General features: G+C 39.3%; 1 protein-coding gene and 1 long non-coding RNA gene across 2 annotated transcripts in view; one reads left to right on the top strand and one right to left on the bottom strand.

The window, feature by feature from the left end:
• Positions 1–15,187, top strand: part of cntnap2a (contactin associated protein 2a) — a 285,382-nt gene that overhangs the window by 263,049 nt on the left and 7,146 nt on the right. Inside the window, exon 23 of the mRNA XM_007547884.2 lies at positions 10,007–10,100. Within this exon, the coding sequence (XP_007547946.1) occupies positions 10,007–10,100 (94 nt within the window). The remainder of the gene's footprint in view (positions 1–10,006; positions 10,101–15,187) is intronic.
• On the bottom strand, positions 13,114–14,752 carry LOC107835783 (uncharacterized). The gene is made up of 2 exons (XR_001661605.1): positions 13,861–14,752; positions 13,114–13,293 (listed from the first exon to the last, which is right to left on the bottom strand). It is a non-coding gene; the product is annotated as an uncharacterized LOC107835783 (long non-coding RNA).

The raw sequence follows: 15,187 nt of genomic DNA, 5'->3' as shown, positions 1-15,187 counted from the left end.
ATATATGTCTCTTTTGATGTGCTGCCTTTCTAAATAATGCATGTGTACTGGGATCAAAGTTGTGGAAGTCAGTGCTCTGTTGCGTCAGAAGTGTGTTACTTTTTGGTGACATCATCGTCTTTTTTTCTTTTTCCTTTCCTGAACTCTTACACTAAAGACTCATGACTTCACTTCGAATTGAACCCCCTCGGCTTGAAAAGACTTGATATCTTACGTCAAACAGACAGTAGGTTACAATGGAAACTTGCCTGCCATGCAATGATGGAACTGTACCACGCACACTTTCCTGCCCACTGTGCACCCCCTGCTAATTCCCACAATTGCCTCCTCCTGTTGCTGTATCACGCATGCCGCATCTACCATCTGTCTACCTGCTTTTCCTTCTTACTTTGGCAGCATAGACTCCAGCGGTTTGGGGGAGTTGTTCTGTCATCCAGTGCTGCAAAAGGGGTGTTTGAAAAGTTGAAACAAAAAATAAAATTGGGGAGGAGGACACTGTGCAGCATTACTCTGTTCCACATCGTTAAGGAAATTTCAGTCCTGTCTTTACTTGGGACTTAACTAGAGTCTTGGATGGAAAGACTTGACTCTCGTGACTTGCAAAAGAATGGCTTTGTTCCTTTTCTGGTGTTCAGGTTTTGAGTAAACACACTTTAAACTTTAATGTTGCCTGGACTGCATCTGTTATTACTTGCATAATCTTCAGTTTTTGATGATAATACAATAATCCAAACTCATCTGGACAAATACACACAACTCTGGGGGGAACAGTTTGCTTGATTCCTCCAACATTTCTCACTTTAGTTTTAACCTGCTCTGCTGTCTGTGAGCAGCTCCATAAAAAAAAAAGCCTCCCCAACCTCCTGCATCACTGACTGCTTTACAAACAGACCACAGTCATCAGTCAGCTGACTGAAGAGCTGAGTGGGTGGACAGCAGCACAGGATCACTGCAGGAGACTGTACTCTCCCTACTTCTTTGTCCTGGGAACTGCTCTGTAGGTTTCTGACATGAACTAATCCCTTGACAAGCTGCAGGCTTTTCTCTGGGTGGTCCATCGCTACCCCTTTGGATGTCTGTTCGCCAATTTCTGGATTCCATGCTGTGCCCTTGTTGTGATCTTTGCAGGATGCCTGACTTGCAGAGATAGCGAGGCCATGCAAGGAGACAGTGCTGTATTGCTTTATTGAGAGCAGACGAACTTTCAAGTCTGTACACATGCTTTTGTGGTTATCCTCAGCTGCGTGCACTATATACTGCTTTCTTTTTTCTTTTTCTTTTTTGAAAGCTCCTGCCAAAAATCCTGTGGCTAACTTGTTGCTTATGAGTATGATTATTTTTTAAGATAAATAGGGTTTCCCGAGAAGGGGTATTAGTGGGACTTTATTTATAGAAACAGGGAGTTCTCCGGCCCAAGCTTCCAGTCTCATTTTCTTAATTGAAACAGCAGACCCTTGAGATGTCTCTGAGAAAGCTCTAAGCACGAGGTAACTTTATGTTACTGCTCAAGCTTCCAATATTAAAGAGCAGTCAGTAAATTCAAACTGTATTCAGAATTTTTATGTACAAATATTTACTTATACAAATATAATGATCATCTGCACAGTGGAACATTACCTTTAAATTCACTCTAGCAGTTCTATAGGCACTACGTTACTTTGGTGTTATTGCTTTAAATGTGCCCTCTTAACTAGGGTTTTCAAAAATAATCAATATTTTTGGTTAATTCATTTTTGCAAATTGTTTTGGATACTTCTTTTCTTCAAAATTGAGAAAAGCTGAGCCTTTTATGCCTTCAAATTGAGACACACACACACACACACACACACACACACACACACACCCTTCCCTTGTTTATAGACGTTCTCCTGAAAAACCATGGCTGAAAATCAAAAGAGTGAGCTGCTTCTGGAAGCTTAAAACTCCATTAACATGGCAAGTACATAGTAAGAACAGGGAAAGTCAAAACCATTGTTCAGAGGTATTTTTCCTGTGAGGCAGACAAACATAAAAAGCCAATAAGAAACCTTCAGCTACAGAGCACAGGCTACGAACACAGTGCAACCAGTGTAACCATGCCAAAGACTGACACTCTGAAGTTTAAAGTGGACTTTAAAGCTGCTGTTCCCCATCGGGGAAGAATCACTGTATAAACATTAGCAAGTTAGTGATGGTCCCATCGAGATGCGTGTACCGACCAACTCCCCATGGCACAACAGATCCAGTCTACTGCAGGGAAATCTCCAGCAGCAGATGGTTCATCTGTAACAAAAGGCTGACGCATCCACCGGCGTTTGTCTGTTCAGAACTAGAGGAAGTAGCAGCTAATGTGGCAAATAACAAAACTGTGACTTCAGACCCACTGACGAGTTGAACAGAAGTTAGTCGGAGCTCGTCACAATATTTCCTGCTCACTCCAGTTGATCCCAAAAGAAAATATGGTGCATAACTGGCCAGAACACATTTGTGCAGACCAGAGTCTTCTTTACACTGCAAAATAATCTGATTGCCAATTATATGCAGATCTGAATCTTAGGTGAATACTTCCATAAAGGATGTTAACACTTCCTCTACGTTTATTGAATGTTTTGTTGCGCAGAAAATTCACTCTTCGAAGTTTTTTTTTTCTAAATATGTGCTATATGTATTTTTTTTTTTTTTTTTTTTAGGGGAAAATTAGGGTTATTTTTTTTTTTTTTCGCAAAAAAAAATTTAAATCTGAATGATGATAAATTATATTGAAATAATGTATTTCTGGTAATTATTATTAATCAAGCCTTCCCTATAGCTCATTGCTTACAGTCGCATTGTGCAGCAGGAGAAATAAACTAAAGAAAATGACATTTAAAAAATAAGCGTGTTTTTCTCATATCGAGTTAAGCAGAGTAGATGCATCCATATTCTTTTATGACGCATCTCTTGAAACTGTTGATTATTGATTATTGGTGATTCTCACAGCGTAGGACCTGATCTGTTTTTTGAATATCAATTCAACAGGGGATGACACTTACCGAAGTATTCCAGTGTTTTGTGTTTCGTGTGCTAGTTTTGCACAGCGTCAAGAATTAGGATGAGCACTGGAGGGCTTGACGTGGTAATTTAGTTTTAAGAAAAACAAAGTGATTATCAAAGTAACTGTAGGGAGTAAGGCATGGAGGGAAAAAAATAGATTAAATTTATAGATATGGTGTTAAAAGTAAAGCCGGGAGGTTCACTAACAGTGATCGCTTTGATGGGTAAAACTTCTCCCTGTTTTGCTGCCTCAGGGCGCTTCTCGATGTGTAAACAGACAACAACAGATAATATTTCTGCTACATTGAGATCCTGTTTGATCTGCAGACGCTCTGACTGTGACCCACACTTTTACTAATCCATTGTAAGAAATATAAGAGACAGAGTTTATTTTCTTCCAATAAACACAACATCACAAGTACGTTCTTATGGAGCAAAGCAGCTTTTTTATTTTTTTTTTATAGCATTTTACCCATTCCAATATACAGTGCAAAAAAAAGTGTTTCTTGTTAAACTTGAAAGCTTGAAGTTCATATAGTAACTTATTAAATTTAACAAATTTGCTGCAGGTAATTTAAGCAGCAAAATGCTGTAAGATCATCAATTTTCCACTTAAATTTTCTTTTACTTCTTCATGCAAATGAGCATAGCAGCGTTTCTCCTCGAAGGCATGAGTTGGGTTTCGGCTGTATTGTCTGCTAACAGGACCAGTTCAGGCTGTTATTCTGCCGTTGTGTTGACTCGTCATCAACTACAAGTGTGCCTAAACCCAAGTTATGAACATAAAGGCCTTTTCACCAATCATGGACACTCAAAGTTTATGGTGAGTTGTTTCTGCACTTTGTTTCCGTTGTGTAGTTCAGAGGTTGCAAAGCTACAGTCTGATCTTTTCTGTTGCTTCTTACTTCTAACATAAGGCATCTTTAATTTATGATTTGTCTATATGGGAACACCAATCTTACAGTGTTTTAATTAGAAAACCTTTTCTTGAAGTGCAGAGTTTCAAACAAAGCTTCCGTCAGATGTTTCTTTGGTGACAACCACAGACAGCAAACCATGAACAGTATTGTTTAGTTTGCAGCCTAATCTGACGACAGACTGCTGTCACAATTGGTTTCTCTAAGAAATTTCCAACACAAAAATCCATTCACTTAACTTCCGAGGAGTCCTAGTAGAGAGTATTATTGTTTATCATCACCTGGAAGAAAAATTACAGTCATCAAAATGTGCCATCCTGTGATAACAAACTATAATTCGGGTTGTGGTCATAAAAACAGTTTGAAGTGTATTCCACCATTGCTGCCATACAACCATCTACAAACGCTCCACTTGACATTCATAAAGTAAAATATATGCAAATTATAGTATCATGTCTAACATTACGGCTGCATTACTGAAAATAACTGATAAATAAGCCTCCTTTTTGGTAATGAGTTGGTTTATATTAAGTAGTGTTTGTGTTTTTACAGCCAACAAGACCGCCATCATTTCTCCCCCCCACCCCCACCCCCTTCTATCGTTTACCACACGGTAATTTAAAAAAAACTTGAAAACGAGCTCGTTGTTCTCTGTAAAGAAGTGAATTTAAAATGATCAGAACTAGCCACATAAATCCGTTCATTGTGCCAAGAGTCTTACGTTCATTTGGTCTAATTGTTAGTTAATCTGTCATACTTTACTCATTACCACAGCAGCCAATAAAATGTTTATAGGACCTGAGGTGTGATGGTGTGTGCTGTGCTGCAATTTGAGGCTTACTGAAAACGATTGTGTTAAAGTAATCCCATGTAACTCGTGAGAGCACCGCTCTGCAGTAGTGGTTATATGTTTTTGGTTTAAAAACTCTGTCACTGTGTACGTACAATTTCAATTCCACTCCCAGTATTTTATTGCTGCCCTAAGGCGACAATAAAATTATTTACTGTATATTGAACAAAAAAATGACAACATTTTCTACTAAGCTCACCACATCATCATATCCATTGTGACCATCCTTCACCATGTTTCTTCCTGACTCTGAATTTTCATGTTTCATGACTATTTTGAGCTTTAATTTTTAAAGAATCTCTGTATATGACATCCCATGACGTGAGCAGTACTCAACATTAATCCTGAGACATTTAGTAGCTGCATGTAGTAATAGATATTTGTCAATTACTGCACTATCGCTCTGATTTGCTTTTATGAGTGAAGGGTAGAGCTATGAGTAAAACGCATTATGGAGTTGATTTTGTAAAGAGCCTGGAGACCAAGTAGATTTTTTAATAAAGGGAACAGCGGACTCCTAACTGCAAGCTAGAAAGTTGTCACTTCTCTGCAGTTCAGAAGACAATTCTTTTTAGGCAGCTGACAAGTAACTATTGAGGTTCACGACACCAGAAGAAACAAAAAAGAGAAAAAGTAAACATGTGCCTCCTTGAATGCAAAATCAAAGAGTCGGGTGGAAACATGGGGAAAAAAAAAAAAAAAAACTCAGTGATTTAAGATGTGAAAATCTCGAATGAAAAATAAGATGCTATTCATGGATTCACAAGCAAATCAAATCTGACTTTTAAAACACAGCTGGGTGGTGAATTGGGGATTCCCACTGCAGGAGTGTTTTTTTTATTTTTTTATAGACTTGCTATTTTTCCATTTAATTGTTTTTTGTGCCACTCGTAAAATTAATTAATGTTGCAATCCTATTGTTTTACCTTAAAAACAATTGACTTGTCACCATAGCAGCATTGCATTGTTATGTCTTAACCTACACTACGTCAGTATACCCACGCAGTGCATCTCTTTCTGACTGGAAAAAAGGATTTTATTTTGTTCTTCTTCACCCTGTTGTTGACAAGAATGATGGTGCTGCCTATTGGCTCAGGATATCGTGACAAACTTCTGTCATGCGCGGTACTTTTCGCCGACTTTTCCTGAAACTCTCCCGTGTGGCTGAGATTCCTTGCTGCAGCTGCATGGAATATAAGTAGATATATTTGAAGAAGGGATTTAATAAAAAACCTGAAAGAATATGGGAAATATTGATGGATGTACTCAAAAGAACTTCAGCTTGTAGTTCATTCTCTAGTGATAACTCACTGAGTAGCCCCAAGGTCGGTATCTACAAAGATACGCAAGTGAAAGTTGTGAGTGTTAAACTATTTAATGAGTGCTTCTCGTAGTTTTTATCTCATTAAGCTAATTGTTTTGGGCTTGCGTTGCTATTGGTAAATGACACCATAGCAAATCACAAATTCCATTTATTTTGGATTTGCAAGTACAACAAGCACTAAAGGCAAAGTTATGCCCAGTGTGATTTCATCAGGGGCGAAAAACTTGGTTCTTGGTAGATATGTTTTAACAAAACATAAAAAATTGACGACACGTTACATTTTCAGTTGATAGATAAACTATGTCTAATGGAAATTTGATTGATTTTTGCATAAATCTGACCAATGGGTTAAAGCAACGTGTCCATTTTGCACATTATCACAATGCATTTAAATAATTAAGCCATCCAGACTTTAGGCGAGCCTAATATTTACAGTACGTCAGGCATGTGGAGTACCTGCCGAGATATTCCCACAGAGAGAAGCAAAAGGCGGCAGTGTTTGGTTTTTAAGCAGCCTGAGAGGTCTCATTGGGTTAGTTCACTATCAAAGGCCCACCAAGATGAGATTAAAATGAGCCCCCATCTTCCCATCTCCGAGATGAAAGTCAGAAACGCCTTCGGGCAACAGACATCTCATCCGAGAGTTCCCTCCTCTCATCTCCAGTTACTGTCGATAGATCGGCCGCGTGAATGAGTGCAACGCCAATGGAGCGAGACGGTAACGCGGCAGTTTAACTGATAATGATGTTCAACTATTTATTCAAGGTTAAAGGGGGAGATGCTTTGCATTTCTTTGCTCTTATTTGTTTGCCGCGAAATGTGTGATGGGATTATGTTCATCTCCCTGATAAAGCTGGTGAAATGAGAGGTGTCAGGAACGCAAAATGCTTTAGACGCATTAGTTTGAATGTATCCAGCACAAAGACTCAATTCAATTTTTTTTAAGAGCATAGTGAAATAGATTCCCAACACCCCCTTGTAATTTTCTCCTTGTCTAACACCTTATTAGTTTGCTTACGTAAGCTCAATACAACATAAGAGGCATTAAAGGAGAGAAGTGCGTTCTCTAAATGGTGCGGCGAAGGGAAGGGATCCCAGTAATTGAGGCTGTAATAGACAGAGTTCAGTGAAATGGGGTTTCTTCTGACTGCCTTCCTCTGTGGACCTTTCTGTGAGGTTTCAAGATTCAAACCGCCCTCCCAGCTTGTGCAGCCAATTTGTTTTCTCAGATAAAAGTAAATAAGCTGAGCGCAATTTAATTGTGCCCCATTATCCCACCCTCCAGTCACGGTGGAAAACAAAACCCACACAGTGCTCCGCGGAGACCAGGCTTTTGGAAGGAATCAAATTAGGATAGGCCGTAAGTACGTGTGTGTGTGCGTGTGTGTGCCGGTGCTTATTTTTACTCTCATTTGTGCCTGAGAAAGAAAATAGTCTGAAGAGCTGCGGGTGAGAATTTTCCCGTGCGGGAGCAGCCCACTGATTCAAACTTGTAAACACGCTAACATGAATCGCAGTCCTTTAGTGACAGTGCAGCTCTGCTCGCGTCCAGCAGGAAGCCAGAACTTTTCGCTACTTTTAACAGGAGACATTTTCAGTAAAACACACTGTAGCAAAAGTCATTGTTCTCCTCTTGGCTTTGCCTGTTGCGTTGCTCTCTCTGTGAGCTCAGATACAGTCCTCCTGTGAGCGGAAAGAGAGAGGGGAAACAGGCTGATCTTTTATTTTCTGGATGCAGAGAAACCAATTTGAGGGGCTGAAATTATTCTCATCAATAGCACCAGCTGCAGCCTTCAAGCTAATTAGAAACTTCATTGGTACAGCAATAACAAGTTAATTACGTTGCAGGGATATTAAAGTCGTGTATTCCCCTCCCTCCAACACCCTCTCTGTTCTCACATTTCTATAGATGGAGTAGTTCTAAACGGCCTGCCTGTTTTCTACCCGGCTCAGAGAGAAAGGCTTTAAGTTCATACACACGACGTGTGAAGAAGCATAACACTAATACGTTAATGCTAACACTGCATGTACATGTATTCACCATTATGAAGAGTACTGCTTCTTTTATTTCAACTGTGAACAGAACCAAAATATGCCGTTAAACTTGCAGATTATAAAACATTTTTAGTTGATTTGTGGTGGTTGTTTAATTTGTTGCTTAAACCCTTGTTAGGCACCCAGGATTAATTGTCTTCGTCGTTCCAGCACGTTGTCAGACCGCTCTTTGATCAGGACCACGGGGATTTCAAATGCACCGTAAAGGAGCCTTTTCATTTCCTAACCGATATCCTTTCTTAAGAGCATTTGCTGCTTGCGTCTAAACGCACCATCAGTGTCAGCCGGCAGGCAGTAAGAAAAAAAAAAACACTTTGTGCATGGCACAGGTATCGATGAAACAGCACTATTTGACAGCCTTGGAATGAGACCAGGGCATCTTTCTGGCAAGGTCTGATTGTATATATTCCCTTTCCTGGCATGGTTGACTAAAAATCAATGTAAGTGATTATCTTTATTCCATCATGAATCTTTTGTCCTGATGGAAACTGATCCCTTGCATGATATCAGTGTCCTGGGGGACAAGCTGTCTCTTAAATGTTTAATTGAGTAAACGTTGTGAATCATTTGCTCTAGAGTTTGAAGTCCTGTGAGGTAAAACTAACAGAGCGTCTTTGGGAGGGGGGGGGGAAAAAAACGCCTCTCAGCACAAAATCCTTTTTTAAATACTTTTGTTCTCCCGTCTCATGTAACACAGATGACTGTTCAGCTCACACTTTGCATTTTTAATTACTCGTATTATGTTTGGGTTTCTCTGTGATCAGGTCCACGGCATTACAAATATCAGCTCATAAAGAGTCATCATTTACACTCGGAGCTACGTCTACTCAGCGCCTACGGAAAGTATTCACCCCCTTGGGGTGAATACTTTCACCCCAAGGGGGTGATATACATTAATGTTAGTAGAGAATTCTTCCTCACTTGTTTTTCTTTGTTTTTTTCACAATTATCAACTGCAAAACACACAATAAATTAATAAGTTAACACACAAGCAGTCTGCAAATGCTTTACAGTAGTAGCAATAACAGTGGTTTTCTTAAAAAAAAACAAAAAAAAAAACAAAGATCATTATCAGTACAGTACGTCATCGGTCTGACAGTAGATCTGAGCATTGTTTTCAGTCTCGAACTGCCAGGCTGTCACTGAACATAACTCAAAATGGGTGTTTTTCATTTTTATTGCTTTTTCAAATCAATCATGATCAACAAAATGTTTCTTTCTTGACAAAAAAAGAAAAGTATTTGACTGTTGTCAAAAAAAGACAAATTATGTCGATAATGGTGGTTTTGCTAAAACAATAGAATAAAACATCCAAGGGGGTGAAAACGTTTTGGTACCATGGTTTCTGTGTGACCATTTATTCTACTGTGGTTTTGCACTACACTGACAATTGAGGACAAGAATGCAAAGTCTTGCTTAGACATGTCTGATGTGAGCTGTTTTATATCTGAATTGAGGTTTGAATAGTATGTATTTGCAGGGAGTTCAGAGAAGAAAAAAAAGTTTGGTGGGATTTTTCAGAGGAAAAAATACACTGTGAATGATATCTATAATTATTTGATAAATAAATTGTAGACTAAAACCCTTGCAAAATGTATATTTTCCCTTAACATTTAACTATATGTATTGACATCTGGAAGCCACAGGAGGGAGCTGTTGAGCTGTGTATAATCCTTGTTTTCAGTTCAGTGCCTCACATTAACCATCTTTTAATCATTTGGTCTTTTTTTGTGCTCTCCTTAATGTGTCGATGCATGTTTCAGTGGGGGACCTTTTCCAGACTTTCTGAAAAATGTTTTTGACTCTGACGTCTCACTCGCTGCTCGTTGCGTCTCCTTCTCGTTCCAGCTGGATCATTACCCGCCTGTGAACTACAAACTTCCAGATGCCTCAGACATTCAATTCGACCTGGTTAAGACGCTGTTCTTAGGAAAAGTCTACGGTGAGTAGCTTGCCACTTTTAACTTGTTTTCTTTTGTTTGTAGAACTGGTTATGGTGGACATGTTTTATTTCCAACTGCCTAGAAAGCTGAAGGAATATGACTCTTGAGGATAGTCGCTTATTAGTTGTCACAATTAATCATGAAATCCCCAGTGCAGATTTTCATTGAATCAACTAAATTCATGTGGGTTGCACTGCATAATAATTAGTATTTTTTTTATCAAAACAACAGCAAAAACAAACTATGAGAAATCCCCAGATGTCTTGCAATGTTCTTTGAGGGCCAAGAAACCACCTTTCTCAAGCAATTAAATAGTTAAAAGTAAAAAGGTACCATAAATTAATGGGTAATTCAAACCTCTTTGCTGTTAATGTTTGTGTATGTATATTGCTGTCTTTCCATGTTAATTCCTCCTGATAATGCAGCAAATCACTTTCCCTACAGGGATGAGTAGAGCTAGCTGGCTAGCTATTTAGCGAGGTATCTCCCATAATCCCTCCATCATACTCCCATTACGCACTATCAACACAACATCTGTGCTATGGGGGAAAACAAAACCAAGGTCACCCTTCATCTCAAAGCAGCATGAAGATATTCGTCTACTTTGTAAGATATAACTCTAAATATCAATATAGTCCACATACTGAAAAGTAACCCTTAACATAGAAAGAAAACCAGAAGGATAATATTAAGGATAAGACGGGGGGAATGCTGTCATGAGAAAGACAGAAGAGGAGAGCTGCAAGGACAAAAGCTTGTATTTCTGCATCTCATCGGATCTGTTCCATTTCTGTGTCTGAACCACAAAGACAAGAGAGGCTGTCAGACAGTTCAGCTATCAGGTTCTCTGTTTCAGAGCGAGAGAGAGGCCCCGTGCTTGGTACGCTAAACACACACTTTGATCACTGTGACATCTCTGCCTTCCCTTTTTTGCAGTCTGATTGCAGGATGGGATAAGCTGGCTTCAATAACAATGGAGCATTTCACATAAGATGACTGAGAGTCAGAGGTGTGTGCACCAGTACCCAGAGTGTTCATTATCATTAACGAGCAATAAACCATTCTCAGGTCATCAACTGTTCTGCAAAGCGATTTTCCATCCAATAGTAATTATACATAAACCCCTCCTGAAGAGCTGCTTATTTATTCATTGTTAAACTGATGTAATAAGAGCATTGCTAACATTCCTGTTGATCAAGTGTTGGATTTTCCTTCTTTCGAGGCGCATTTATTCTCTTCTGAGTCATTCTTGGATGCGATCAACTGAAAGCTCACATAATGATGTATAAGACTTTTAGCACAATTTACATCAATCCTTTTCATCTTTGTAAACCCAAAGTGTAAAAAGATTTATGGCTTCCATTCTACTACCTGTTCAGATTTCTATTCATAATCTCTTTACTATGTGTGTGCTTCTGTAACTGTTCCACTTCAGCATTCTACACACAGGCACCTTAATGTATTCACAATTTTTTTTCTTCTTTTTTTTTTCTTCCTTACCGTGTCCTTTTCAATTTGAGCCCTTCTTAACTGAAGTGTTGTATCTGTGCATGTTTAAGGTCAAGAAATATGCAAAAGAAGCTGAAAAGAAAAGAACAAGCAAGAAGCAGCTGAGCAGTTGCAGAAAAGTGATTTTATGTTTACAGCATTGAACCCAGGCAAAGTCCAATAGTCACACAAGAGTGGTGCTTGTTTCCAGAGTGAATTGAACTACTTTTGAAATTTTACGCCAGAATAGAATAGAATAGAATAGAATAGAATAGAATGCATTGATTCCCAAGGGGAAATTGCTAATATAATTTTAGGTCAAAACAGAAGAACCATTTTTGTTGGAAAAAGAGAAATACTTATTTTACCCATTTACTTTCAGAAATCAAGCCCACTTTACTTTTGCAGAAGACCTTTGGGGAAAGTAAGAGTAAGAATCAGAGAATTGTTTTCTAATGATAATTTGCCAAAGTTGTGGTGATCATTATTCCATGAATGGATTGCTTTTGTAACTTTATTATAATGAATATCCTGTAACAGTAAACTGCTAGTGTTCATGTGCACATGAGGGTAATTTCATCCTTCCCTCCCTGTTTGATGTTTAACCTTGGTGTCAGGGAGAAAGCCCATGTGCCCCGTCTCTCCTCTGTCTTGGTCTGTTTTTGCACAGTTAATGCATAAATCAAGTCATTCAACTAACCTTTATGACTGGAGCCAAAGGCAGGTCCATGCAACATGAAACATGGCGGTTTTTGTTTTGAAGCCTTGCTTAAAGGCCCATGTTAGGATCAGGGTGCCTGACTGGAGGTAGAGTACTGAAGGTGTATTCATCCATCTTCCATCTTTAGCTTTTTGTGGTATTTATGTATCATCAATGCAAAAGTTGACTGAAAGTTTGCCAATTCTTTTTTTGCAAAATTCCTTAAGCTCAAGCAGATTGGATGGAGAGTGTCTGTGAACATTATTGTCATTTTTAAGTCTTTCCACCGATTCCCAGTTTAGTTGGTTCATTCTGCTACCTGAATTCAAACCAGGTGCCGCTATCTCCAGTCTACAAACGCCAGTGTCCTACATGTTATAAATTTTTTCCAAATCTAAATTACCTCTTCAACATGTCGTCAACTTCTGCAGAGGATTGGCAGCAAATTATCCACTTGATTACGATTCCTTGAACCAGGAGAACATTTAAATCTTGCAGAACAGCTGCTTTTGAGAGCTGATGTTGGGATAGCTTTTCAGATCTAAGCTATCCCATTTTATCGTTAGTTATATGATTAAGATAATTCTCCTAATGGAAAGCTGAAGGAAGATGACTCTTGAGGATAGTCGCTTATTAGTTTGTCACAATTAATCATGAAATCCCCAGTGCAGATTTTCATTGAATCAACTAAATTCAACCTCTGTAACTTTATTCCTGCTGTTCCTTTGTCTGCATGATGCCCTAATACCTTCACAAAACAGTTGTTTTTACGCTGAAAATGACCAGGTTTTCAGATTTTATTGTAAGTAAAAAAAAAAAAGAAGAATTTTTTTGACTTTCTGCTTTACAGTTATTGACTGATCACTAAAATGCACTGGATATTGTGGCTGTAACGGGAAATATGTGGAAAAAGCTTAAGCGGTATGAGTAATTTCATGAGACCTATATGTGATAGATGTCAGTCTGTGGATTGGTGTTGGTCCAACGCAGATCTCTGCACCCACCTGGAATAGATGAGGGAGATGAGTCATGCCGCAGCCGGAGCAACAGAATCACATTCCTGTCTTCTGCGCTATAAATCTGTTGGGTCTCTCTCTTTCGGTGTGCGTCAGATAGAAGGAATAAATTCAAAGAAGAAACGAACTGAAGGAAAAGCATCATTAGAGACAGACGACTATAGCCCTCAGGGTAAATGCCATGTACTGTACATTAGCACCACACTAAAATTAAATTTATCTGTTTTATTTCCACATATTTTTCCCTTTCTATAGATACCGCTAAAGAAAAACGCATGCCTGAAAGCAAATCTGCTAGTTTAAGGCTGAAGTACCTCTCTCTGAGTAATGTTTAGAGGAGCTAAATGCAACGCTTTTATTTAGGGACTGTTCAAATCTTTGATATTTATTTGATCATCCTTACTGTATTTTACTTCAGTTCTATTAGGGAGCCAAGATAACTTAAGAGAAAGTGCTCTATATGGCAGTATAAACAAAGCTGTTAGCGCAGAAATACACCGCTCATGGTCAGAAACGACCAAATCAGAGCCACTCTCAATCACGCGCTGCTCACACCTTCCCTCTGCTCTCCGCTGTACTTCAGCTCCTCCACCCACAGCAGAGCCTGCCTTGAATGTGCAGGCTAGCTAGCAACGCCGCCGATGACGGCAGATAAATATTCTAAACAATAGGAAACATATGTCTCCTATTCTAAAACAGGAGATATAAAACATGAAATGTAAAATAACTATCAGAATTTCATATAGTGCAACATGTCTGACACTGACGGGGATCTGCTGCAGCCTCACAGTCAGTCAATAACAGGATTTAAACGTTGTTTTTTTGTCACAAAATGATAAAAAAAATAAATAAATAAAAAAACGGTGTTGGAGGCTTTTAGCCAGTCGTCTAAATAATCCTCAGATGTTTAGGTCAAGTACTTCTTGGACTGTTGAAGTGCAGGAATCAAACCTCTTAGCCAGCAGCTGTTTGAAAAGTACTCAACTTCCTGAACAGCTGAAGCCTTGGCATTAACCTGTTCATAATACGTATTTATAGAAATGTTGCTCTTTTCAACAGTATGGAGCAGGACTATTATATGACTTCGTTCAGGTCTGTCCGTGTGTGCCTTAGAGCGGCGATTCACTCCCTCGGTGTTTAGACTCAAATCGACTGCGTTTCCTTTTCTTTGGAATAGCATGTCACGATTAAGTCCAATCAATTTCCTTCCTCCAGAGTAGCCTTTGACCGTCTCTGTTTTGTGTTGACCTTTGCATTGACAGCCACACAACATCCTGACTCCAGTCAAAGCTCTGATAAAACCCTGGTGTTGGATCAAGCTGATATCACAAATTTCCCTTCCTTTTCTGTCTCCGATTGGCAGCTTGATTACCTCTGTAACATCAATCTGTCCTTTGTGCTCAGACGGCTGTTTTGTGTGTACGTCTCCATACGTCTCGAAAGAATGACGTCATCACCAAAAAGCCACGAGTTGGATCTGGGATCGGGGAATCCTGGTCCGGGCCACATCGGATCCTGGATCCGGGTTTTCTCCAGCAAGCGTCTGGGAGTGGGGGTGGGACTGCACTGCAGAGAAAAGGGAGGGATAGAGAGAGGTAAAAAAAAAAAGAGGGAAAAAAACAGTGAGAAAAGGAGATGCTTGTCAGTGTGTTGCTGTTTCCACATGAGCCACATAACAGAGAGAGAGAGAACATCTGAAAGAAGAAGAGAAGAAGGTTTGGTGCACAAACTCTTCAGACACAAGTCTGTGTAGGTAACTGTGGTGAATGCATGCCTGTGTGTCCTCTGCTCGCGTTGCTGCTGCGTTTGCATGTGTGTGCCAAGGTTGCGGCAGGTCACTGAGTCATCTCGGCGAAAACTGAACCTCGAATCTGTATCTGAA

This window comes from Poecilia formosa, unplaced genomic scaffold (genome assembly GCF_000485575.1).
Source record: "Poecilia formosa unplaced genomic scaffold, Poecilia_formosa-5.1.2 Scaffold22, whole genome shotgun sequence".
Taxonomy (NCBI): Eukaryota; Metazoa; Chordata; class Actinopteri; order Cyprinodontiformes; family Poeciliidae; genus Poecilia; species Poecilia formosa.
This window is presented reverse-complemented; position numbering and strand designations above follow the sequence as displayed.